This window comes from Neomonachus schauinslandi, chromosome 10, assembly GCF_002201575.2.
Source record: "Neomonachus schauinslandi chromosome 10, ASM220157v2, whole genome shotgun sequence".
Classification (NCBI taxonomy): domain Eukaryota; kingdom Metazoa; phylum Chordata; class Mammalia; order Carnivora; family Phocidae; genus Neomonachus; species Neomonachus schauinslandi.
Window position 1 is genome coordinate 88072630 of NC_058412.1, and position 25264 is coordinate 88097893.

At 43.1% G+C, this 25264-nt stretch overlaps 1 protein-coding gene across 2 annotated transcripts in view; it reads left to right on the plus strand.

Moving 5' to 3' along the window:
* The first annotated feature begins 3549 nt into the window (after positions 1-3549).
* The window catches only part of ABHD12 (abhydrolase domain containing 12, lysophospholipase), an 88895-nt gene continuing 67180 nt past the window's right edge, over positions 3550-25264 (plus strand). Inside the window, exon 1 of one of the 2 annotated variants that reach the window (XM_044918732.1) lies at positions 3550-3912. In XM_044918732.1, the coding sequence (XP_044774667.1) occupies positions 3722-3912 (191 nt within the window). In that variant the 5' untranslated portion in view covers positions 3550-3721. The remainder of the gene's footprint in view (positions 3913-25264) is intronic. The other variant, XM_021700685.1, reaches the window with a different exon arrangement.

A 25264-nucleotide genomic window follows, 5' to 3' on the forward strand; every position in this document is an offset into this window, starting at 1 on the left:
TATCATAAACCTTTTTCATTTCAGATCCTGGGCCTGAAATTCATTTCTTTACCTGTACAATGGGGACAACAGTACACACTTCTGAGGGGTTGTGGTGATTCATTACTCCTTCAGCAAATATTTATGAAGTGCCTACTGTATACTGAGCATTGTTCTAGACACTGAAGATAAAGTAGTGAACAAACTATGTTCACAAGTCTATGTTCCAGTGTGGGGTACTGATGATAAATATATTAGTTATATTTATTAATATATATATTAAGGAGAATAAGCCAAGGCAGGTAAACAGAGTGATGATGAGAGGACCCGAGGGTTTTGTTAGTGTTCAGAGAAGGCACAGACCTGCAGTGGGGAGGGAGTAAGCCATGTGGAGATGGGGCCATAGGATGGGCAGAGAATTTCAGGCAGTAGGAATGCAAGTGCAAAGGCCCCAACGAGGGGGATGGGTGACACACACATGCCACCCACACCTCTCCTTGCAGCCACTGCTTCAGCAAGGAGGCAGTAACACTGGAGCAGAGTAAGGGAGGGAGACCCTGGTGGCTGAGATCAGAGTGAGAGCTGGAGGCCATGTCAGGTAGGATCCTGTAGGCCCTTTCACAAGCTTTCTGTTTTATTTTCAGTGAGATGGGAAACCATACAGGTATTTTGAGCAAACAAGTGACAGGACTGGACCTACATCTTTAAAAAGAACTTTCTGACAGCTGAGTTAAGTAGACAAAAGTTGGCAAAGGTGGAAGCAGGAGACCACTTATGCTATTAAAATAATCCATGTGAGAGAGGATGGCAGCTTGGGCCAGGGTGTGGATGGAGGAGGTGGTGAGTAGTGGTTGCATCCTGTATAGCTTTTGAAAGGAGTGCTAATACAGACATAAAAAGGGGAGGATTCAAGGATAATCCCAGGGTTTTGACTTAAGGAAATATAAGTGTAAGTTTGCCATTCCTGAGGTGAGGAAGGTTACACATGGAGCTGGGGGTGGGAAAAGAGTTGGGAGCTCAGTTTTGAACGTAATAACTTTAAGTGCCTATAGGATATCAGAGTGGATGAGTAAACCATTAGGTAGAGGAGCCTGGAGTTCAAGGAAGGGGTGTGGACTAGAGATACAAATGTGGGTGTCACCAGTGTAGGACAGTATTTAAAGACCATACAGAAAGTCAATGTGGAATATTAGGGAGCAAGAATTTCCTGTCCCCTTAGAGGTCCTTCTAGCTGTATTAAGAATCAAATTGATATGAGACAGATTAACAGGAGAAAATCAAATTTAGTTTCCTACATACAGGGAATCCACACTGACATGGAAATTCCAAAAATAGGCAAAATAAGGTATACATATATTATAAAGTTATATATAAATATATAAATAAATATAAATATACGTATGTGTAAGGAGAATCAGGTAGGGGTAGAAGGGAAAGAATGCAAGTCACAGGGCAATAAAGAGAGATGTTTGGTAATTAGATGCTTGCCTTGCCATATAGGTGGGTCACTCCGAAAATTTATTTCTGCTAATAACCATTATTCTGGGAAAGACCCCAATTTAGATTCTTCTATGTAGTGAAGGGAGGGGCAAAACGTTTCTTCCATAGGGAGGAAGTCCATAGGGTCTTGATTGCCTTTAGCTCAAAATAATCTTCAAGACAAAGTGGCCCACCTTGGAGCAGCCAGGCCCTTGGCCCGTATAGGACCAAGAGTCAAGGACTGTATGGGCAAGGCCTAATGCCAGCCAGACTCAATAACCCTCACATTTCTCTCTTCTCAACAGCCCTCCCTTCCTTGCTTTTTTTTTTTTCCTATTAAAGAGGATTTTGTGAGTGATAGGGTCAATTTTTTTTTTAAACTTCAGTTTCTGGATTCCTAATCTTCAGTATGTACTAAAGAATTCACCATTTCGGGGCGCCTGGGTGGCTCAGATGGTTAAGCGTCTGCCTTCGGCTCAGGTCATGATCCCAGGATCCTGGGATCGAGCCCCACATAGAGCCCCACATAGAGCCCCACATCGAGCCCCACATCGGGCTCCTGGCTCAGCGGGGAGCCTGCTTCTCCCTCTGCCTCTCTCTCTGCTCATGCCCTCTCTCTCTGTATCTCTGTGTCTCAAATGAATAAATAAAATCTTAAAAAAAAAAAGAATTCACCCACATTTCAATTCTAAAAGAGTATTTGGAGATATCCACACAAATATGAATGCTGGTTGTGATATTTTTTGTAACACAGTCAATGAAATTCTTTCGCAATTTAGATCTATCATTACAAAGCTAACAGAAGGAGCTAGTGAGGGGCGCCTGGGTGGCTCAGTCGTTAAGCGTCTGCCTTCGGCTCAGGTCATGATCTCAGGGTCCTGAGATCCAGCCCTACATCGGGCTCCCAGCTCCGCGGGAAGCCTGCTTCTCCCTCTCCCGCTCCCCCTGCTTGTGTTCCCTCTCTTGCTGTGGCTCTCTCTGTCAAATAAATAAAATCTTTAAAAAAAAAAAAAAAGGAGCTAGTGAATTTCTAAAGGCATTTCTAACTGATCTTAAATTATCAGTTGCCAATAGTTTTCAACTGGCAGAAATGTTGAAATTTTGAATGTTGAACGAAAGTTCACTTTGTAATAAGTAAGCAAATCTCTTGGTTGTTGTAGATTCTTTGTAAGAAAGAATGCCAAGCTGTAAAACTAAATTTGTGAAACTACTCTTTTCTTTGTAAGACAGGTTGAATTAGTTCTTAACTTGGGTTCACAAGTGTAAATTTATCTTTGAAACAGATTTTTTCCCCACTTTTTTTTTTTTTTAAGATTCTTAAGTAATCTCTACACCTAACCTAGGGCTGGAACCTACAACCCCAGATCAAGAGTCTCATGCTCCACCCACTGAGCCAGCCAGGCGTACCTCCACCAGCTGCTACTAATTGCTTTACAAAAATCTAAAATCAAATACAGGTTTTAAAAAGTAAACTGTTTAATGAGTTCAGTTTTCATATGTTCAGCCCAAAACTTAAAAATTAAATTATCTATATGCTTGTGTTAAAAAAAAAAAAAGCACCTGAGAGCATATTTTTTTAAAGTAAAATCTTGTGGGAAAATAGTTATAAATCATGAGAATGGTGATTTGTTACCTTTTGCTTTTTGTTCTCATAAACCATTACAGAAACGTTTCCGAGGGGTTCATTCACATTGGGTTTTCAGCATTAGGGAAAAATCACACGGTCTGAGGCGGGAGAGGAAGGAGCCAGCTTTCCTCTGCGGCCTCTGGCTCGTTGGGTGCTTTCTGGCCGGCGTCCTCCCACATTCGGGCCATTGATCTGGGGCAGGACCGGGTGCGTTTGCTCATGGCGCCGAGCACCCAGGCAAAGGCGGCCCTCCCACCTGCGGCGACAGAGCCCAGACCCTTCGCCAGCACCACCGGTCGCTTGGCCTGAACCGGACCGTAACGCCCCGCAAGGCTTCACCTGCCCTTCTCCAAAATGGCTGAAAGTCGGCGCCGGGGTCGCCGGGCGCGCTCCCGGCGGAACCAAGGAGGGGGCGGGCCGGGGGCGGGGCCGGTGGGAGCACGGCGCTGATTGGTTGGCGCTGCGGACCTGTTCCCCGGCGCTGGTCCGTAGAGCCGGGCGCCGAGGCCTGGGGCTGGGATGCGAGTGGCTGTGGGCTCCCGGCGGCAGCGGCTCCTGTGAGTAGCGGCGACTGCAGCGCGGGCGGGCGGGCGAGGTCAGCGGACGCCGTCGGCGGCTGGCCGTGTCGGCCGCGGGATGAGGAAGCGGACCGAGCCCGTCGCCTTGGAGCATGAGCGCTGCGCCGCTTCGGGCTCGTCCTCCTCCGGCTCGGTCGCCGCGGCGCTGGACGCCGACTGCCGCCTGAAGCAGAACCTGCGCCTGGCGGGCAAGGGGCCGGCAGAGCCGCGCTGCGCCGCGGACGCGGGCATGAAGCGGGCGCTGGGCAGGTGAGGCACGGCGCAGGAGCGGGGCCCCCTACCTGGCCCGCACGCAGCCCTTAAACCCCCCGCCCCTCCATAAGTTTCTTGCCTGCAGGAGCGCCCCACGTCTACCCTCCATCCTTTGGTGTCCTCTTCAATTCTCCTCCATCCTTTTCAAACCTCGCCTGGCCCGCAAATGCGGCCCGCGGGCATCCTTTCCCCAGATATCTGCCTGCGGGGTCGCCCCCGACTGTCCCCTTCCCTCCCCTGGTGTCCTTTTCTGGCCCTCCGCGGAGCCCAGCCCCGTGCCCTTACCCTTCCCAGGTGAGCCAGTGGGACCTCGTCCGCGACGGGCTGGACCAGCGTTTCTCCCAGGAGTTGGGAGCGGCTGGCAATCACGACCCCGCGTGGGAGAGTAGAGGGCGTGGGGGGCGTCCCTTGTGAGGCTCCTGGACGCCCCGCATGTAAGAGGTTGGACGCGGAAGGGCATGCTTCCGAGCCAGAGAGCGTTGGGAATCTTCGCCTCAGATCTGCATAGAACTCCATACTGAGCGCCCCTCTTGCTGGACTGGCGTGTGCGGAAGCTTACCTTTTTTCCGATTTCTCACTTTGATAATTTTTCTCGGGTAACTAGTTGTCAGAAGTGGCATTCTCTGCTCAGAACTGCTGGACTTTTGGGGGAAGGTTAAGTGGTGTGCTGTGGCCAGGGATACACCGCATCGTCAGCTCTTGGAGGGAAACCTGTCGTTGATTGTGCAGATGGCTAGTGGTGCTTGAAATCTGATTACACGAGTTGTCTCCTTAGGAATCTCCGTAGAGGCTGGAAGTCTTTTAGTTTTTTGCGTTCTCCCTCTGAGTAGGAAATGAATGCATCCAGGTAAAGCTGATTTCAGAATTAAGTTAGTGTATTTCACAGGGGCAAATCTCTCCCCGTATGCTAGCTTCGTAATTAAGCTGGCTCTTCATAGAACGTATCATTCATGGCAATTTTGAAGTCTGGATGTTTCACGATTTTGAACAAGTTAGTACGTAATATTCTCAGGTGCTGTTGCAGTCATTTCTTTTGGGGTCAACTGGAATGCCCTTAATTGACACTGGCCACTTCAGTGTCAAGTATTTATCAAAATAGTCTCTAAAAATATCAGTTTCATTGCCTAAAAGATCATGAAATTGAAAATATGAATATTTGGATAAATAAAAATATAAATATTTGGATAAAGAGAAATATTTATCCAAGTAGACACGTCAACATTTCAACTTCATTGCTTAAAAGGTTATGAATTTAAACCATAGTCTCCTCTAAGTCAGTGGTTCACATTCTTGCCAGAAGGGCAGGGACTGACAGTATTTTTTTTTTTTTTTGGTATAAAGTTACCTAGTAACTGGTCAATATCTTTTGTGAAACTAATTTGTTCTCTTTTTTTGTGGAAAGGTTTATCTTCATTACAAACTCATGAATAGCTTTAATGTACTTTTGTTAACAGGTTTGGCATTACACCTAGATAAGTTTGGGAATTCTTCCTTTGAAGAAATGAAATTGTTAGGCACAATAGTGTTTGGGGAAACAGTGCTGGCCTGGCACCTTCCTCGAAGATGTACTGTATTAAAAGGATATGCTTATTTTCATTTTTGTATCAGGACAAAGACATTCAAGAGGTGCTCATATCCTTTGGAGGAATAAAAGGCTGTTAGGGAATAAAAAGAAAAGGAGAGGGCAGGAAAGCCAAATTTGTGTTACCCTGTGGCTTCCTTCTCTATTTCTTGGAATGTTCTCCTGGACATTCTTCTGCTTTGTTTTCTTCTTCACCTAGGTCTCTGCCCAACTGTCACGTCCTCAGAGAGGCCCTCCCAGGCCAGCCCATCCAAAATAGACTTCTTGCCACTCCCAGCGCCCTTATTCGGTTTGCTTTTTTCATCACACTTATCTCTTTTGACCTTGCAATTGTCTGTGTACTTAACTTGCTTTATTGGTTATCTCCTCCCCTATGAGAATGGAAGCCCCATGAGAGCAGGGGCATTGTTTCCTCCACTTTTCTGGTCTCCAGTGCATGGCCATAGTAGGTGGTGGAAAATACTTACTGAACTAGTATATGTAGCTTAAATTCCTGGGCCAAGGAGTGTGTGTTTATAATTTTGAAAGGTGAGGCCAAAGTGCCCTCCGGTGTACTGACAGGTACTTTCCCCAGCAGAGTCGGTTGCCACCCTTCCCGCCAATACTGAATGTTACCAAGTATTTTGATCTTTTTTCTATTTGACTGATGAAAATGACATCTGATTTGTAGCTTTAATTTGCATTTCTAATTGTTAGGTGGCAATTTTTGCGTGTTTTTATAAGCCTATTGTGTACCTTTGGGTCTCTCATTACCTGCCTTTGTTGGGTTCTATTGTGCACATTTTCAAATAGACAAAAATAGGGAAGACAATATAATGAACCTTGATGTATCCATCACATCTTAAACAGTTTGCCATGTGTTGCCAATCTTGAACCACTTGTCCCTCCTCCCTCTGTTTCTTCGTAGGGGGTGGGACTAGAATATTTTAAAACAAATGATTTTATTCATAACTACTTCAGAGTATAACTTGGGAACTAGAACAAATAGGGACTTTTGAAATATATATAACCTCATTTGCTCTATCAGAAATTTTTTATATTTATCAAATTTGAGTTTATTGCCTATTACTAATTTTTTTTTTTAAGATTTTATTTATTTATTTGAGAGAGAGAGAATGAGAGAGCGAGAACACATGAGAGGGGATAGGGTCAGAGGACGAAGCAGACTCCCTGCCGAGCAGGGAGCCCGATGCGGGACTCGATCCAGGGACTCCAGGATCATGACCTGAGCCGAAGGCAGTCGCTTAACCAACTGAGCCACCCAGGCGCCCAGCCTATTACTAATTTAGTATCCAATCTACATACACATTTCTCCAGTTGTCTCAGAAATGTCTTTTAAGGGGCGCCTGGGTGGCTCAGACGGTTAAGCGTCTGCCTTCGGCTCAGGTCATGATCTGAGAGTCCTGGGATCGAGTCCCGCATCGGGCTCCCTGCTCCTTGGGAGCCTGCTTCTCCCTCTGCTTCTCTCTCTCTCTCTCTGTCTCTCATGAATAAATAAATAAAAATCTTTAAAAAAAAAAAAAAAAAAAAAAAAAGAAATGTCTTTTAAAATGTGGTTTGTTTAAAAATCTTGTACATTTCTTAAGTTTATTCCTAGTTATTTGATCTTTTTTGTTGTTGCGTAGGACCCCTTCTTATATTACATATTTTTATCATTGTACTTATTTTTTTTTTAAGATTGTATTTCTTTATTAGAGAGAGAGAGCACAAGCAGGGAGAGCAGCAGGCAGAGGGAGAAGCAGGCTCCCCGCTGAGCAAGGAGCCCAACCTAAGGCTCCATCCCAGGATCCTGGAATCATGACCTGAGCTGAAGGCAGACACTTAGCTGACTGAGCCACCCAGGCGCCCCTGTACTTATTAATTTTGTAAGCAGCAACTTATGTAATCATATTGTTTTTAGTAGTTTTTGCAGTTGGTTCTCTAGGATTTTCAGGTATATCATATCAGTTACAAATAATAAGTATCATTCCATGTTTTCTACTTTTTGTCTTTTGTTTCTCTTTTTTAGTTGCATTGTATTTTCAGAACAAGATTAAATACTAGGAAAGATAGTGGGTACCTTATTTTGTTCCTTACTTTACTGAGAATGCTTTTAGTGTTTTTGCCACACTGGTTATTTTACTAAGGGGTGCGTTGTTACTATTTGTTTTTTTAATCAAAAATGGTTGTTGAATCTTATGAAATGCCATTTTAGCATCTGTGAAATTACCATATAGATGTTCTTCCTTGACCTGTTAGCATGAATTATAGTAACAGGAGCGCCTGGGTGGCTCAGTCGTTAAGCATCTGCCTTTGGCTCAGGTCATGATCCCGGGGTCCTGGGATTGAGCCCCACATCCGGCTCCCTGCTCCGCGGGAAGCCTGCTTCTCCCTCTCCCACTCCTCCTGCTTGTGTTCCCTCTCTCACTGTGTCTCTCTATGTCAAATAAAGAAATAAAATATTTAAAAAAATATGAATTATAGTAACAGATTTTATGTTATTGAATCATCATCTTATTATTGAATCATCAGTGAAAACTCTGTTAATGTGTAGCCAGATTCTATTAATATTTTACTTAGTCATTTTACATTGTTATTTGTGAAACTAGTTTGTAATTTTGTTTTTTTTTAAAGATTTTATTTATTTATTTGACAAGAGATAGCACAAGTAGGCAGAGTGGCAGGCAGAGGGAGAGGGAGAAGGAGGCTCTCCACTGAGCAGGGAGCTGGATGTGGGGCTCGATCCCAGGACCCGAGGATCGTGACCTGAGCTGAAGGCAGCCGCTTAAGTGACTGAGCCACCCAGGCGCCCCTGTAATTTTGTATTTTTAATGTAATCTTTATCAAGTTGTTTTAATGCTTTCCTTAGCTTTATTAAAAGCTTTCTCTGCTTTAGCCTGTTTAAATACTCTTGAAATGATCTGTTTCTTTAAATTTGGTGGAATTCCTCTGTAAAACTACCTAAGCCAGGTGCTTTTTTTTAGATTTGCTATCTCTTTCTGGGTTTAGTGTTAGTGATTTATACATTCATAGAAAATCATCTGTTTTGTCCAGCTTTTTCCTCTGTATCTGAGACTGTTATCCCTGTCCTGTTCCCTAATTTTGTGTGCTTACATTTTTTTCCTTTTCTCCCCTTTGATTCTTTAGACTAGCTAATGGTATATCTCATACACAGATATACACTGAAGTATTTTTTCTTTGGAAAAAAATCTTTTTTTTCCCCCAAATAAAAATTTTTTTTGTTAATTAATTCTGGGAAACCGTGATACTGCTGAGGGTTCTGGAGAAGTAGAGAGAACATCTTCCATCTGAAAGGAGCTACTGCACCTCTCCTGTTGCTGCCCGTGGCAGGAATGTGGCCCTAGGGTGGCCAGATCATCTGGTCTCTCGAGAAGAGTAGCTGGGTATGTGTGTGTGTGTGTGTTTGTGTGAACTCAAACTTTGTAAACGTTGCAACTAATTCAGATAAAAACAATAACTTTGGAGTAAGACAGAACAAAACATTTTTTGTTTTTTAAAATTTCTGGATTGGTCGTTTTTAAAGGTAAATGTTTATCTAACTCATGTGTTGACCCTGAACTCCCTGAGAGGAGGGACTAGATATTACTTTTTACAGTATCTGGTAATTTTTGGCAAACAAGGGATTTGTGGGCATTTACTGTTTTTTTAAGTAACGCTGGAGTTCTTGGGAATATGCCTTAATGGCATAAGTGGTCTAATTTGGACCCTAGGAAGGCGGTAATGAGATGTGTGGGTCTTTGTGTTTCAGTGAAGTAGTCTTTATTCTTCCACTTCTAGCTCATAGGTGGATCTGCCGGTGACTGAGACCAGTGGGCTGCATGGGAGGTTTCATAGCCGGTAATCCTCAAGTGTAAATACAGGGGAACTGAGGCATCACCCTTGGTTCTTCCTGGACCCAAAGCAAGGAAATTCATCTAGGTGCTAATTGCTTTACTATAATCCAGAAAGGCAGGTGGCTGAGGTTAACAGCAGTCTCCTTCAACATCAGTCTTCCTGAGCTCACCCTAGAAGTTGCTTTGCATGGTATTTCTTTGTCCTTTCTTTATACACTGAGAAGGTGAGAGTATGTTCTGAGCTAGCTTTTGTAGTTAAAGTTTGCTTTTTTTCCATCCCCCTTCTCCTTCCACTCCCTGAGAGTACATTCTGTGCCTGGACTGTGACAAGCAAGAGGGCAGGCTTTGTTTATGGGGGCTGAGGCCCCCAGCTGGGTCCATCTCTTCCCAATTGCGATTTATCTTATCAAGGCCACACTTCAGCCCTGGACCCAGGACCCTGAGACTTGGTGCTTCTCTGGTGTCTCCCTCTTTGGTGGGACTTTGTGCCTTGTATCTCTGCTTCCTTTCCAGTTCCTTTTTAGCCTTCTCATGGGAGTGTCTGTCTTGTATGGTAACTGGGCAGACATTGCTTCTATGTGGGAGATATTTTTGAGTAGCTCAAAGGCTCCTGAAGACATTATCATGGAGGTAGCCTTGGAAAGAGGAATAGAAAATGGGTCATCTTGCCAGGGTTATGCTGACAGCAGTGGAGACAGGCTGCCTTTCCAGACTCATGATCTTCCTCCTCCTACTAGGGCACTTTTCTTTACAAAATGAAGTCTACAGGAAAAAATTTTTACTGTAATATGATCTTGAAAACTGACAGATTAAGTCAGTGCTCTTCTCCCAGAGATGATGCCACAGAACTTGCGTGTAGGTGGGTTTGTGCTTTGACAGAGGGCTCTTTCAGCACAGGGTGTGGGTAAGTCATTTGTCTTGTCCTGAACTGAAGGCTAGGTTGGGAAGGGTCAGTTAGGAGAGGGGATGCTGACACAGGGAAGAACAGTAGCAGGAAACTTTGCCTGAGATACCCATTTAGCCAACTGACCATTATTTGGGCGTGGTCCTCATTGTAGTATCATTTGATATCTTAGAGGATATCACTCTCATAGATAACGGAGCCCCATGCGAGTGTTTTCAGGTTCTGTGGGTTGGGGAGACTTGTTCAACTTTTTGAGTCTGTTTCTCCCTCTGTGATGTGGGGATAGAAATACCTCCCCTGTAGGATCGGGGTGAAGCTCGGATGTACAAAAGAGCTGGGTGCATGGTGAGCACCCAATTAGTAGCACCTTCTACTTTGGTCATCCCCAGGGTTATTATTAATACTATTAGTTGGGAGTACTGAAAAAGCTCTGTTAACTTATGTCAAGAGGAATTTACCCCCATCTTCTCTGCCCCCAAACTGTTCAGTATGTCTTCTCAGCCAGTTGTGCCTGTAGTTATGATCATGATCTGTGAACGTATCTGTGGGTATTATAACATGTGTAACAATACTGTTTGGTTATTCGACATTTTTTTTCATCAGTTCACTTAGCAGAGTTTGAGTACCTGTTATATAGAGTAACTCTTCTCAGTGCTGAGGCTGCAGCAATGGATGCAGGTCACATCTCGTGGACTTTACATCCTGGTAGGGGAGGTGGATAACAGACAAGTGAGAACAAGCCACGTCAGGTGCTTGGGGCGCTGAGGAGAAAAGTAGGCCAGTAAGGAGCACCTGTGATGTGTGCATGGTTTAGGTGGCAGGAGGCCTTTCTGATAGAGGACATTTGAATGGAAGCCACTGGCCTCTTTAGAGTGGAGAAATGCCTTGATGTGATGTATGTCATTACCATGTCACTCTGCTGTGACAAGGACAGACTGGAGGTCCAGAGGGAGCAGGAGGACCAGTTAGGAGTCACCCAGGCAACAGATGATGGGGGCTTGGGCTGGCAGTAGCTGTGGAGGGGAGAAGTGCTGCGTTCTGGATCTATTTTGAAGGAGATGTCAACAGATTTGGAGGTAGATTAGTATGAGAGCAAGGACGGTCAGAGATGCTTCACCAGTTTTCTTTTGAGCAGCCGGAGGCAAGGAGGTGCCGTGTGCTGAGATGGGCCAGTTGTGGGAAGAGCAAGTGCTTTGGGGGGTGATGAGTTTGGTTTGGGGCATATTGAAGTGCCTCCTCTTGCAGATGCAGTAGGTAGGAGGAGCTGGAGTTCAGGGGAGTTAGGCTGACTTCTGACTGTTAGCCTGCAGAAAGTATTTAGAGTCATGATGGGGGTCTGAGGGCTGGGCCCCGGGGTCCTCAGTGGTTAGGGGCTGGGAGAAGAGGAGACCTGGAGGAAGCAAGGGAATAGATTAGGAAGAGCGCTAAGAGGAAAGGGTCAAGGCACCTGGGTGGAGAAGCCTGTTGCAGAGAAAGTGTGATCTGCTGTTGGATTTGGTGACATGGAGATGAGTGGTTGACAAGAGTGGGTTAATGGAATGCTGGGGGTAAGAGCCTGACAGAGTGGCTCAAGGGAGAGGTGGAGAGAAGAAATGCAGATAACTTTTTTAAGGAGTTTTACCATAAAAGGGAATAAAGATAAGGGGGATCCCTGGGGTGGGAGGAGGCTTCTGACCAGTGCTGTTGTTAGAGCTCATTGCTGTGCTCAGTGGGATGGTCCAGTAGGCATAGACTGGCCTCGCAGAAGCTGGTGGCCTGGTGTCTCTGGGACCCAGCACCCCAAGGCTAAGTGGAGGGTGCCCACACATGAAGACAGGCCAAGGGGGCCACGAAGGTGCAGGGAGGTGGTTAGATTTGTGGGGGGAGCATTGGAAGTTGTCTTTGCATGCTTCTACTCTCTGAAATAAGAGCACGGTTGTCTCCTGAGGGGAGAGGGGGGCACCTGGACGGTCCTAGTTCTTTGTCCGTGACCTAAATAGACTGTTCCACCATATTGCTAAACATTAATGTGAACAGTCATGCTACCCAGCAGGGACTATTCTTTCTTTCTCTCTGACATGTAATGTTTCAGAAATGGCTCCCATGGGAAGTCATTTCAGCTGTGAGCTCGTGTCTGAGAAGCCACACGTGTTTCTGCACAGTCGAATGCTGCTTGGTTCTGGGGGGCCTGAGTGGGAGGGCAGTAGCTCCACAAGGTTCCTGCACACATCCTCACGACAAGGGGGTTATAGCTGGGTTGGAGGTGGAGGTAGGAAAAGGAACAACATGAACTGAGGTCAAGATAGAGTGATTGTGTGGGACCCAGGCAGAATCTTTACCTCTCAGGTTTTGCTGATACACAAAGAACTATTTCTAAATAGAATTTGTCTTGAGATGGTACTTGTGGACTTGAGTTGTCTTAATATCTGTGTTCTGTTCACCAGGTATGGAAGTGTCCTAAAAGGTAAAAAGAGGGGAGGGTCGATGAGTGTCATTGTGAGTACTTTCAGAAGAGTAAGACTCTTCATTTTGCAAAGATGAAGGCAAATAAGGGGTGTCACTGAAGGAATACAAGCGGATCTCTGGAATGCTAGACTCTTGGATATGTTCTTAAAGTTTGAAAGAAGTTGCCCTGAGCTTTAGGGTAAGAAAAGAAAGTTCAAGTTGTTTTCAGTTCTTTTTTTTTTTTTTTTTTTTAATTTTTATTCTTATGTTAATCCCCATACATTACATCATTAGTTTTAGATGAAGTGTTCCATGATTCATTGTTTGTGCATAACACCCAGTGCTCCATGCAGAATGTGCCCTCCTCGATACCCACCACCAGGCTAACCCATCCTCCCACCCCCCTCCCCTCTAGAACCCTGTTTGTTTTTCAGAGTCCATCGTCTCTCATGGTTCATCTACCCCTCCGATTTCCCCCGCTTCATTCTTCCCCTCCCGCTACCTTCTTCTTCTTTTTTTTTTTTTCTTAACATATATTGCATTATTTGTTTCAGAGGTACAGATCTGAGATTCAACAGTCTTGCACAATTCACAGCGCTTACCAGAGCACATACCCTCCCCAGTGTCTATCACCCAGTCACCCCATCCTTCCCACCCCACCCCCCACTCCAGCAACCCTCAGTTTGTTTCCTGAGATTAAGAATTCCTCATATCAGTGAGATCATATGATACATGTCTTTCTCTGTTTGACTTATTTCACTCAACATAATACCCTCCAGTTCCATCCACGTCGTTGCAAATGGCAAGATCTCATTCCTTTTGATGGCTGCATAATATTCCATTGTATATATATACCACATCTTCTTTATCCATTCATCTGTTGATGGACATCTTGGCTCTTTCCACAGTTTGGCTATTGTGGACATTGCTGCTATAAACATCGGGGTGCACGTACCCCTTCGGATCCCTACTTTTGTATCTTTGGGGTAAATACCCAGTAGTGCAATTGCTGGATCATAGGGTAGCTCTATTTTCAACTTTTTGAGGAACCTCCATACAGTTTTCCAGAGTGGCTGCACCAGCTTGCATTCCCACCAACAGAGTAGGAGGGTTCCCCTTTCTCCGCATCCCCGCCAACATCTGTCATTTCCTGACTTGTTAATTTTAGCCATTCTGACTGGTGTGAGGTGGTATCTCATTGAGGTTTTGATTTGGATTTCCCTGATGCCGAGCGATATTGAGCACTTTTTCATGTGTCTCTTGGCCGTTTGGATGTCTTCTTTGGAAAAATGTCTGTTCGTGTCTTCTGCCCATTTCTTGATTGGATTCTTTGTTCTTTGGGTGTTGAGTTTGATGAGTTCTTTATAGATTTTGGATACTAGCCCTTTATCTGATATGTCATTTGCAAATATCTTCTCCCATTCTGTCGGTTGTCTTTTGGTTTTGTTGACTGTTCCTTTTGCTGTGCAAAAGCTTTTTATCTTGATGAAGTCCCAATAGTTCATTTTTGCCCTTGCTTCCCTTGCCTTTGGCGATGTTTCTAGGAAGAAGTTGCTGTGGGTGAGGTCGAAGAGGTTGCTGCCTGTGTTCTCCTTTAGGATTTTGATGGACTCCTGTCTCACATTGAGGTCTTTCAACCATTTGGAGTCTGTTTTTGTGTGTGGTGTAAGGAAATGGTCCAGTTTCATTCTTCTACATGTGGCTGTCCAATTTTCCCAACACCATTTGTTGAAGAGACTGTCTTTTTTCCACTGGACATTCTTTCCTGCTTTGTTGAAGATTAGTTGACCATAGAGTTGAGGGTCCATTTCTGGGCTCTCTATTCTGTTCCATTGATCTATGTGTCTGTTTTTGTGCCAGTACCATACTGTCTTGATGATGGCAGCTTTGTAATAGTGCTTGAAGTCCGGAATTGTGATGCTGCCGGCTTTGCTTTTCTTTTTCAACATTCCTCTGGCTATTCGGGGTCTTTTCTGGTTCCATACAAATTTTAGGATTATTTGTTCTATTTCTTTGAAAAAAGTGGATGGTATTTTGATGGGGATTGCATTGAATGTGTAGATTGCCCTAGGTAGCATTGACATCTTCACAATATTTGTTCTTCCAATCCATGAGCATGGAACATTTTTCCATTTCTTTGTGTCTTCCTTAATTTCTTTCATGAGTATTTTATAGTTTTCTGAGTCCAGATCCTTTGCCTCTTTGGTTAGATTTATTCCTAGGTATTTTATGGTTTTGGGTGCAATTGTAAATGGGATCGACTCCTTAATTTCTCTTTCTTCTGTCTTGTTGTTGGTGTATAGGAATGCCACTGATTTCTGTGCATTGATTTTATATCCTGCCACTTTACTGAATTCCTGTATGAGTTCTAGCAGTTTTGGGGTGGAGTCTTTTGGGTTTTCCACATCAAATATCATATCATCTGCAAACAGTGAGAGTTTGACTTCTTCTTTGCCGATTTGGATGCCTTTGATTTCTTTTTGTTGTCTGATTGCTGTGGCCAGGACTTCTAATACTATGTTGAATAGCAGTGGTGATAGTGGACATCCCTGCCACGTTCCTGACCTTAGGGGGAAAGCTCTCAGTTTTTCCCCATTGAGAATGATATTCGCTGTAGGTTTTTCATAGGTGGCTTTTATGATATTGAGGTATGTACCCTCTATGCCTATACTCTGAAGAGTTTTGATCAAGAAAGGATGCTGTACTTTGTCAAATGCTTTTTCTGCATCTATTGAGAGGATCATATGATTCTTGTTCTTTCTTTTATTAATGTATTGTATCACGTTGATTGATTTGCGGATGTTGAACCAACCTTGCAGCCCAGGGATAAATCCCATTTGGTCGTGGTGAATAATCTTTTTAATGTACTGTTGGATCCTATTGGCTCGTATTTTGGTGAGAATTTTTGCATCCATGTTCATCAAGGATATTGGTCTGTAATTCTCCTTTTTGATGGGGTCTTTGTCTGGTTTTGGGATCCAGGTAATGGTGGTTAGGCTCTCCCTTCTTTGACAGGATGTAGTGCATCCTATCAATGCATCCCTGGCTTACCAAGGTTTCTGTAGATATAAGAAAAGAAATTCTCACAGTTTGGGGGCACAGCACACTTCAACAAGGCAGGTATGGCAGAAGCTATGGGAAGGAAAATAAGACTGGACATTTGATATTGGCTTAGGGTTCTAGAAGGAAGGGACTGTTACACCAGCGTAGGCTGACTGGGAGCCTGCCATTACAGCCCCAGCGCCTCAAGAGAAAGCACGCAGGAGAATCTGTAGGCACCAAGGCAAGGATCTACAGAGATTGGTGATCACCATGGTGAAAGGCAGCCCTCAAGGAACCCTCTCTCCCCCTCTGTTCTGCTTTCATTTAAATTTTTTTCTGATTACAAAAGTAATAAAGATTTCTTAATAAATTTTTTTTAAAAGATTTTATTTATTTATTTGACAGAGAGAGACAGCGAGAGAGGGAACACAAGCAGGGGGATGGGAGAGGGAGAAGCAGGCTTCCCGCTGAGCAGAGAGTCCGACGCGGGGCTCGATCCCAGGAGCCTGAGATCATGATTTGGGCCGAAGGCAAACGCCTAACAACTGAGTCACCTAGGCACCCCTCTTAATAAAAATTTAAAACAGAGAAGGTAATGAGAAAGTGGAATTTCCCTGGATAATTACTGTTAACAGTGTGGCATATACCAAAAATATTGCTTGCATGTTTGTTCTTTCATTCATCTAACAAATACTTGTTGAGGCCTACTGTGTGCAAGAGGATGTGGACAAAATGTTGCACAAGAGCCAGACAGGTCCCAGCCTTTACAGAGCTTACATTGTCATGAAGGAGAAAGGCAGCAAAAAAGGTAGTGTTTACATATACAGTAAAATTTCAAGGGGTGCAAAATGGTATAAAGAAAAATAAAGCAAGGTAGTGTTAAACATAAGACAACAGGCCCCAAGTGGAGTCCCTTAGGCTAAGCCCTACTTTGCCAAACCAAGACCTAACTTAATTACAGCTTCAGCTCTCACAGAAATGGAATCTTAAACCACTCGTTCAGGAATTGCCTGACCAGCACAAGCGAGGTAATCTGCCTGACAGACCCCTGCCATCCTCTAAAGGAAAGTGACCTGGCAATAACCAACCCGCTTTTTTGTCCAGTGTAAATTCCTTGTTGATGCTCACTTCTCTGCTTGTAAAAGCATTTCATTTTGTACTGTTCCTCCAAGCTCCTATCTCCTGGGTTAGGTGCTGCCTGGTTCAGGAATTGCTGAATAAAGCCAATAAGAGCTTTAAAATGCACTCAGTTGAATTTTTGTTTTTTTGTAACAGTAGGTAATGCAGTTGCATGTAAAGCACCTGAAAACAAGCTATACTCTAGTGTAAAACATTTTTGTCTCTGGCAGGAGAATAAGGCCTTTTCACAGCAGGACAATTCTGCCAACATCCTCATGATTTTTTTGTTTTCTTCTCTGGGAACAAAGAGACATTTATGGATTCCTCTTGTGTATTTTATTAAGGCCTTAACTTTTTCAATTCTGTTGAGTGAAATTACCCCAATATTCACTGTGTTCAGATAAGATTTTGAAGATTGTTCTTCAGGTTTCCACCTGTGAACTAAGAAGAATTTAACCAACTATTAGTCTTGGGGAATGAATCCTGACTTTACTCTTTTGTTCATTCTGAGAGAATATGAGATACTATATATATATTATGCAAACCTTTATATGTTATATATTACATATATATTTTATGTACCAAGTTGCCCCTTGAACAATATGGGATATTAGGGATACCCAGTCCCATGCAGTCAAAAAACTGTGTATAACTTTGACTCCACAAAACTTCAACTACTAATAGCCTGCTGTTAACCAGAAGCCTTACTAATAAACAGTTAACACATATTTTCTATGTTATATGTATTGTATACTGTATTTCTACAGAAAGTAAGCTATATATAAGAAAATGATATGAAGAATCATAAGAGAAAAGGTAGCAGGGGTGGCTGTATTAATATCAACATATATTTCCGAGCAAAGAATATTATGAGAGATAAAGCAAATCATTTCATAATGACAGATCAATTAATCAAGAGGACATAACAACTTGGAACATTTGTATATGTAATTGACAGAGCTTCAAAATCCGTACAGCAGAAATAGAACTGTGAAGAAAATAGACACATCCACGATTATAGCCAAAGATTTCAATAACTAATAGAAGTAGGAGGCAGAAAATCAGCAAGGATGTAATAGACTTCAGCAACACTGTCCACCAACTTACCTTGATTGGCAGTCTGTCCAACAAGGGCAGATATATGTTCTCCTCAAGTGCACATCAAACCGGATAGATTATATTCTAGACCATAAAACAAGTCTCAAGAGCTTTAAAAGAATTTAAGTCATGCAAAGTCTGTTTTGTGACCATAAGGAATTAAATTAGAAATCAGTAAAAACAAGATGTCTGGAAAATCCTGAAACATTTGTGAAGTGAGTAACACACTTTTGAATAAGCCATGGGTCATGGAAAAAATCCAAGAGGAAATTAGAAAGTAGTCCAAACTGAATGAAAATAATGACAAGTGTATGCTCCTAAAGCATCCTTGGGGAATTTATAGTACCAAATGCCCATAGGAAGGAAGAAAGGTCTTCAATGACTTCAGTCTCCATATTAAGAAACTAATAAACAAAAAGTGGGAATTAAACCCAAAGTAAACAGAAAAAAAAACATACCGAAACAGAAATCAAAGAAATCAAAAACGAAAATAATAATGTTAATAGCAGGTTTAATCTGTAATAGGCAAAAACTGGAAATGATCCAGGGTGCCTGGCTGCCTCAGTTGGTGGAGTATGTGACTCTTGATCTTGGGGTTGTAAATTTAAGCCCCATGCTGGGTGGAAAGATTACTTAAAAATAAAACCTTTAAACAAAGAAAACTGGAAACAATCCAATACCCATCAGCAAGTGTGTGTAAAAGCGAGTTGCATAGCCCCACAGTAGAATATTACTCAGCAATCAAAAGGAATGAACTTTTTTTGCTATGAAAATAGGTTTGGAAAGCAGGTAGTTTCTTCTAGTTGGTAAGGAATGCTTAGTTCTGATAAACAAATCTGGAGCTAGACAAACAATGCTTCTTGAGTGAACAGCTAAATGAAGAGGGAGCTCATTTCCCGAATGAGACAGCCTTTGGAAATATTTTTTATTGTGGAAAAATATATGTAACAATTTACCATTTGTAAGTGCACAATTCCATGGCATTAAACACATTCACAAGGTGTGCAGCCATCACTACCCGCCACCGCCCCCCCTGCCGCCATCTCTAGAACCTTTTCATCTTCTGGAACCGAAACTCTGTATGCATTAAACGCTAACTCCCCACTCCCAACCCCAGCCCCTGATGACAACTGTTAAACTTTCTGAATACTCTAGGTTCCTCATAGAAGTGGAATCCTAGAATATTTGTCCTTTTGCGTCTGGCTTATTTCACTTCGTATAATGTCTTAAAGGTTCATCCACGTTGTGACATATGTCACAATTACCTTCCTTTTAAGGCTGAATAATATTCCATTGTGTATACATACCACATTTTCTTTGAGACAGTTTTATTTTTATTAGCAATGAGGAAATTTTTAAAAAAAATTCTATGCTTGCACTGTTGATAAGATAGAAAAGCTATGTATTAAAAAAAAAGAAAAGCAGTATATTGATTTTTGTCAAAACATACCTTCCTACTATTTGTGCATTAGCTCTTATCGCCATCGAAAATCCAGGACTTGTGCTGTTCTGACCTGGGCCAGGAAGAGCAAAACCCCATATAAGATGCTAAAAAGATGTCATTACACTGGCCCCCTTTAGGAATGAGGCCAGAAGTTTATCTTCTTGCTTGTAACCAGTACTGCTTCCATAAATGAAAGAGAGGATACAGGAATAAGAGCCCTGAAGTGGGATCCGGAGGTTTCTGGAATTGGTTTTGTCCTGAAACCATGTCCTTCTTGGACCAAAGCAGACAGAAAACAGGACCAATAGGTGTGAAGAGGAAGGCAGGAAAGATAGAAGAAGCCCATGGTGCCCTTCCTAAGGAGCAGGAGTTCCCAGCACTGGCTTGGGGTCCATAATTTTGAACTAAATTTTTGCTATGTGGAAGGGAAATGAAAAAATAAGGATAGTGTAGAGAGTATCTCATAAAGGTAAATTTATATAGTGTTTGAATTCTGAGACAGTGTCCTTTGTATCTTTTTTGGCGTTAAAATGTTCTCTTCAGATTAGCTAGTTTTAGAAATCCTTACTTGGTAAAATTAAAAACTTGGCAACACTGTGTCAGTCCTCATTTTGCAGAAAATTATGCTAGTTCATGACCTACAAAAATGCAGGTATCAGTTTTTCTGTGGGGGGAGTCGGGGAGGGTGGGTAGGGGTTGGTTGAGAGGTGAATTGAGCCTGCTGCTGACTCCAGGCTGTGACTCTGCCTATGAGGGCTGGTCACAGTGAGGCCCTGAGATCCGACGCCTGGCTGCCACCACTTAGGTGCAGCAGGCAGGTATGGGTCCACTGCGCTTAAATGCCTGTGTGGACCCAGTGGCCTGTGTGTAGGAGCGGAGGCTACCACACCAGGTCTTGGTCCGTGGCCCCTCAACAGTAGGAAGGCTGCGTTTGCAGAGCTTTTAAAACCACAGTCTTCCTGATTAGCCCACATCTCTTGTGTCCCAGATGCCATTGTCTTTCAAAAACAGCATTTGGCAAGTTGGTGTTTGCTGATGATGGGCGAAAGGAAGGTGAAGGAGAGTGTCGAGGCAGAACAGTCCCAAAGAAGTGAAGACAGGAAAAGGGAACAGTCAGTAAAAGTAGGCACAGGAAGAATTAGTAAAAATAACATTCAGTACTTTGTACCAGATACCATCCTCTTCAGCACTTTGCATGTATTAACTTCTGAAATGTCCACAACTAACCTCATGAGGTGGGGTGTGTTATCCCAGATGAGGAAACTGTCCCCTGTAGTCTGTAGCTTGCCTGTGGTCTCACGGCCATTGCAGGCATTGCTGGGCAGGCCCAGGGCCTGTGCCCAACCACTGTGCTCCTGCCTGTGTTGGGGCTGTCTCTCGTACACATGCTGTTAGAAGAGGGAAATAGTGTAGGTTGAAAATACTGGGCCAGTGTCTCAGGAGGGAAACCAGGGCTTTACCCAGGGTGCTGCTTTCCTTCTCTGACCACATTAGTGGCCATGGCACAGTGCTAAGGGGTGGGCTTCTGAGGTCACAGGCCTGCCACAGAGCCTTTCCTCAGGTTGATGGCGTCCTTTGGGACCTTCTCAGTAGCTTAGCACCTCTCATCTTGTCAGTTTTGGAGTGGCTGGCAGGGTCTGGGTCCCTGCTGCAGAGGCTGTGGGGAAACCAGACCTCCAAGGAAAGCACTGCATGAAGCTCACCTTGTGAGCCCCTTCTGGCTCTCTGATGAGTGATTGTGAATCATGGGGACCTTCCAGTCATCAACATGGGGGACCACAAGCATTGAAGGGTGGATCTGTCCAGGATACCTGTAGTCAATTTAAGTACCAATTTCTGTACTATCAGTGTGTACTCTTTTAATAAAGAGTCTGAAAGCTCAGTCTTCCCAGATAGGAAAATTAAAAGTATGGGGCCGCCTGGGTGGCTCAGTCAGTTAAGTGACCAACTCTTGATTTCAGCTCAGTTCTTGATCTCAGGGTTGTGAGTTTGAGCCCCACAATGGGTTCCATGCCCAGTATGGGGACTACTTAAAAAGAAAGTGGGTGTGGGTGAAAAAAGTGGGTGTGGGTGTGGGGGGGACAGGTTCACTTACATCTAAAAATAGTCCTTTGTTAAGAAGTTTACTTAGGGCTCTTTTAAAGAGCAGGTTTTCTCAGTGCAAATTTGTGAAGTGGCTCACTTTATCTATTTTCTAAGTGCTGTGCACCCACCTCAGCTGTTTCACCCTGTGGGCACATCTGTTGTTCACCGAGTTTACAGTCTGGGACCTTACAGTGATGTACAGTCTTACGGTATGAAGGGAGTAACGTGTGACTCTTCTAGGTAGAAGCATTTCACAGCAGGTTGGGTTCTCCATGCCCTTCTTCCCAAAGCCATTTGTGGAGATGGTGATGTTGTAGAGTGCTGGAGCCTCCTGAAGTTTCCTGAGTGATGAGGGTCTGTGGACCCCTGACACCCTGTGCTGGATACAGAGCCAGAGCAAGAAAACCATGTCCATGTGCCACCAGATTTGCTGGGGGTTTGTGGCTGCAACATATTGTGGTCTGTTCCTGCTGATACAGTTGTGCAATCTTTGTTATTATGTAAAAGAAATATATGTAAAATTTTTAAAAATACCAAAGCATCTGCAGTGAGTTCTCTGTGCCCCACCTCTTCTTCCCTGACATGAACAGTTCCTCACAACATTGTAAGCCCTTCCACCCCCACACCGTGTCTATGCATAGACACCCGTTCTTTGTTCTTAACAACTGCATGTCATCCCAGTGTACAGATGCCCTATCCCCTATTATGGAGATAGAAAATCAGTATGCTGTGATCCATAGCTTTTGTATACACAAAACAGCAATTGGTTGTGAAGTATAAGGGAGGAGAAGACAAAAAATATCAACAAAAAAATAATCCTATAAGGATGCTTAGAAATATGCAAAATCCATAAGAGGGAAACTTTTAAAACATTCCCAAAGCTCACAAAAGTAGGCTTGAACAAATGTAAGGACATATGTGTTCTTGAATAAGAAAGCCTAATCTCTTTAAATCAGATTATTCATTTAACAAGATTTCAAATAAAAATGCCAGGCTGTTTCTCTTGGGTTCTACACAAGCTGATTCTGAAGTTCAATGTAAAATGGTATGCAGGAGTGCCAGCAGAGAGAAGAGAGAGTGGTGAGTAGAGACTGGTCCATGTTGCAGAGCTCTGTTTTAGGAGTGTGGCAGTAACTTTGAGTAGCAAGCCAGTGAGACAGGACAAAAATTCCAGAAATAGTCTCAAATACACTTGGGCATTTAGGGTAAAGGTGAGATCATAAATGAGTGGGGTCAAAATTGATTTAGATTTTTAACAAAGGGTTTAGGGATAACTGGTAGCCATTTGGAATAAAATAAATCTGGATCCACATCTTAGACCATACACCAGGATCAAAGTTCAAAAGGATTAAATGTAAAAAAAACCAAAAGTACTAGAAGAAAACATGAGTGAAATTCTTTAGTCTTGCAATGAAGGTCTTTTTAATCAGAAAGTTGAATTTTTTTTTTTTGTATGTTAGTCACCATACAGTACATCATTAGTTTTTGATGTAGTGTTCCAAGATTCATTATCTGCGTATAACACCCAGTGCTCATTACAACACGTACCCTCCTTAATACCCATCACTGGGCTACCCCATCCCCCACCCTGAAACCCTCAGATTATTTCCCGGAGTCCATAGTCTCTCATGGTTTGCCTCCCCACCCTCCCTGGATTCCCACCCTTAGTTTTCCTTTCCTTCCCCTATGGTCCTCCATGCTATTCCTTATGTTCCACATATGAGTGAAGCCATATGATAATTGTCTTTCTCTGCCTGACTTATTTCACTTAGCATAATCCCCTCCATTTCTATCCATGTTGATGCAAATGGTGGGTATTCATCCTTTCTGATGGCTGAGTAATATTCCATTGTATATATGAACCACATCTTCTTTATCCATTCATCTGTTGAAGGGCATCTTGGCTCCTTCCACAGTTTGGCTATTGTGGACATTGCTACTATGAACATTTGGGTGCGTATGGCCCTTCTTTTCACTACATCTGTGTCTTTGGGGTAAATACCCAGTAGTGCAGTTGCTGGGTCATAGGGTAGCTCTATTTTTAACTTCTTGAGGAACCTCCATACTGTTTTCCAAAGTGGCTGTGCCAACTTGCATTCCCACCAACAGTGTAAGAGGATTCCCCTTCCTCCACATCCTCACCAATATTTGTTGTTTCCTGTCTTGTTAATTTTTGCCCTTCTAACTGGTGTAAGGTGGTATCTCAATGCAGTTTTGATTTGTATTTCCCTGATGGCTAATGATGTTGAACACTTTGTCATGTATCTGTTAGCCATTTGTATGTCTTCTTTGGAGAGTGTCTATTCATATCTTCTGCCCATTTTTTGACATGATTATTTGTTTTTTGGGTGTTGAGTTTGAGAAGTTCTTTATAGATCTTGGATACCAGCTCTTTATCTGAAAGTTGAATTCTAGTAAAAGGTTTTATTTTATTTTATTTTTTTTAAGTATTTATTTATTTGACAGAGAGAGAGACAGCGAGAGAGGGAACACAAGCAGGGAGAGTGGGAGAGGGAGAAGCAGGCTTCCCGCCGAGCAGGGAGCCCGATGTGGGACTCGATCCCAGGACCCTGGGATCATGACCTGAGCCGAAGGTGGACGCTAATGACTGAGCCACACAGGCGCCCCTAGTAAAAGGTTTTAAAATAAATTTCACTTTATAAACGTGGAAAACATCTGCATGACATACCTAATGACAAAAGACAAGAACATATTTGCAGCTTATATAGATGAGCTAATTCGCCTAATAAAGAACTTCAAGTTATTGAAAAGAAAAAGGTCAAAACCAGTGGGAAAATGTGAGAAGGACATGTATAATTCATAGAGAAAAAATAACCATAACCCTTCAGTATGTGAAAGGGTGCTCAGTCACACTCATTCATAATTAGGGAAATCAAATTAAAACTATACCAAGGTGCCATTTCTCACCTATCAGATTGGCAGAAATGCATCTTCATCAACCACTTTGTTAGTGAGGCTTTGAGAGAGACAGGGATTTGTGAGAGTTGCCTCTTATAGGTGCATTTACTCTTTGATCTAACCATTTCCATCCTAGGACCGTCCGCTGTGTACTTGCACATAAAAATTTTATGTGTACAGAATGACTCGTAGTGGCGTTGATTGTTGGAAACCACCCGGAAGTTCAGCAGTGGGAGACTGGGTTAATCACCTGTGCTGTATCAACCCAGTGAAAAACTATGGAGCTGCACAAAAGCTATCAACTGATATGGAGAAATTGCCTGGATATGATGTTGAGAGAGAAAAATCAAGGTGTAAAACAGTTTATAATGAATAGCAGGCCACCTTTTGTATGAAAAAAAAGGAAAAAATGAGAACACATACATGTATTTGCATAAGGAAACACTGGAAGGAAAAATAGGTAGCTAATAAAAATGATTATCTGGGTACTAGGTGGGACAGGATGCATGGAGACAAGTTGGCAGTGAGACTTCATATTTAGTTTTATTTCTTTTTAACTATTTACATATATGACCTCAAAAAATTATTGGTGAGCTGAAAGTAAAAATGAGCACGCAGCGTGTAATCTCATATTAGTTAGGATGACACTAGCTACTTTACCAAATCAATAGGACAGCAGACACCCATCCCTTGACTCACATTACCTTGGTGAGCTCTGTGCATGTAGCCCTACCTGCTCCTCAGGTGGGATGGGAATATAGTCCCAACTGGGTAGCCACCTCCCACCACCAGCTTTACCCTGGAGGAGAGTGAGTGCAAACTTGGTGGTCTGCTAGCTGTCTCCACCACAGACCCTAACTTTGAAAGATATAGTCAGTATGGAATCAAGCTTATACAGA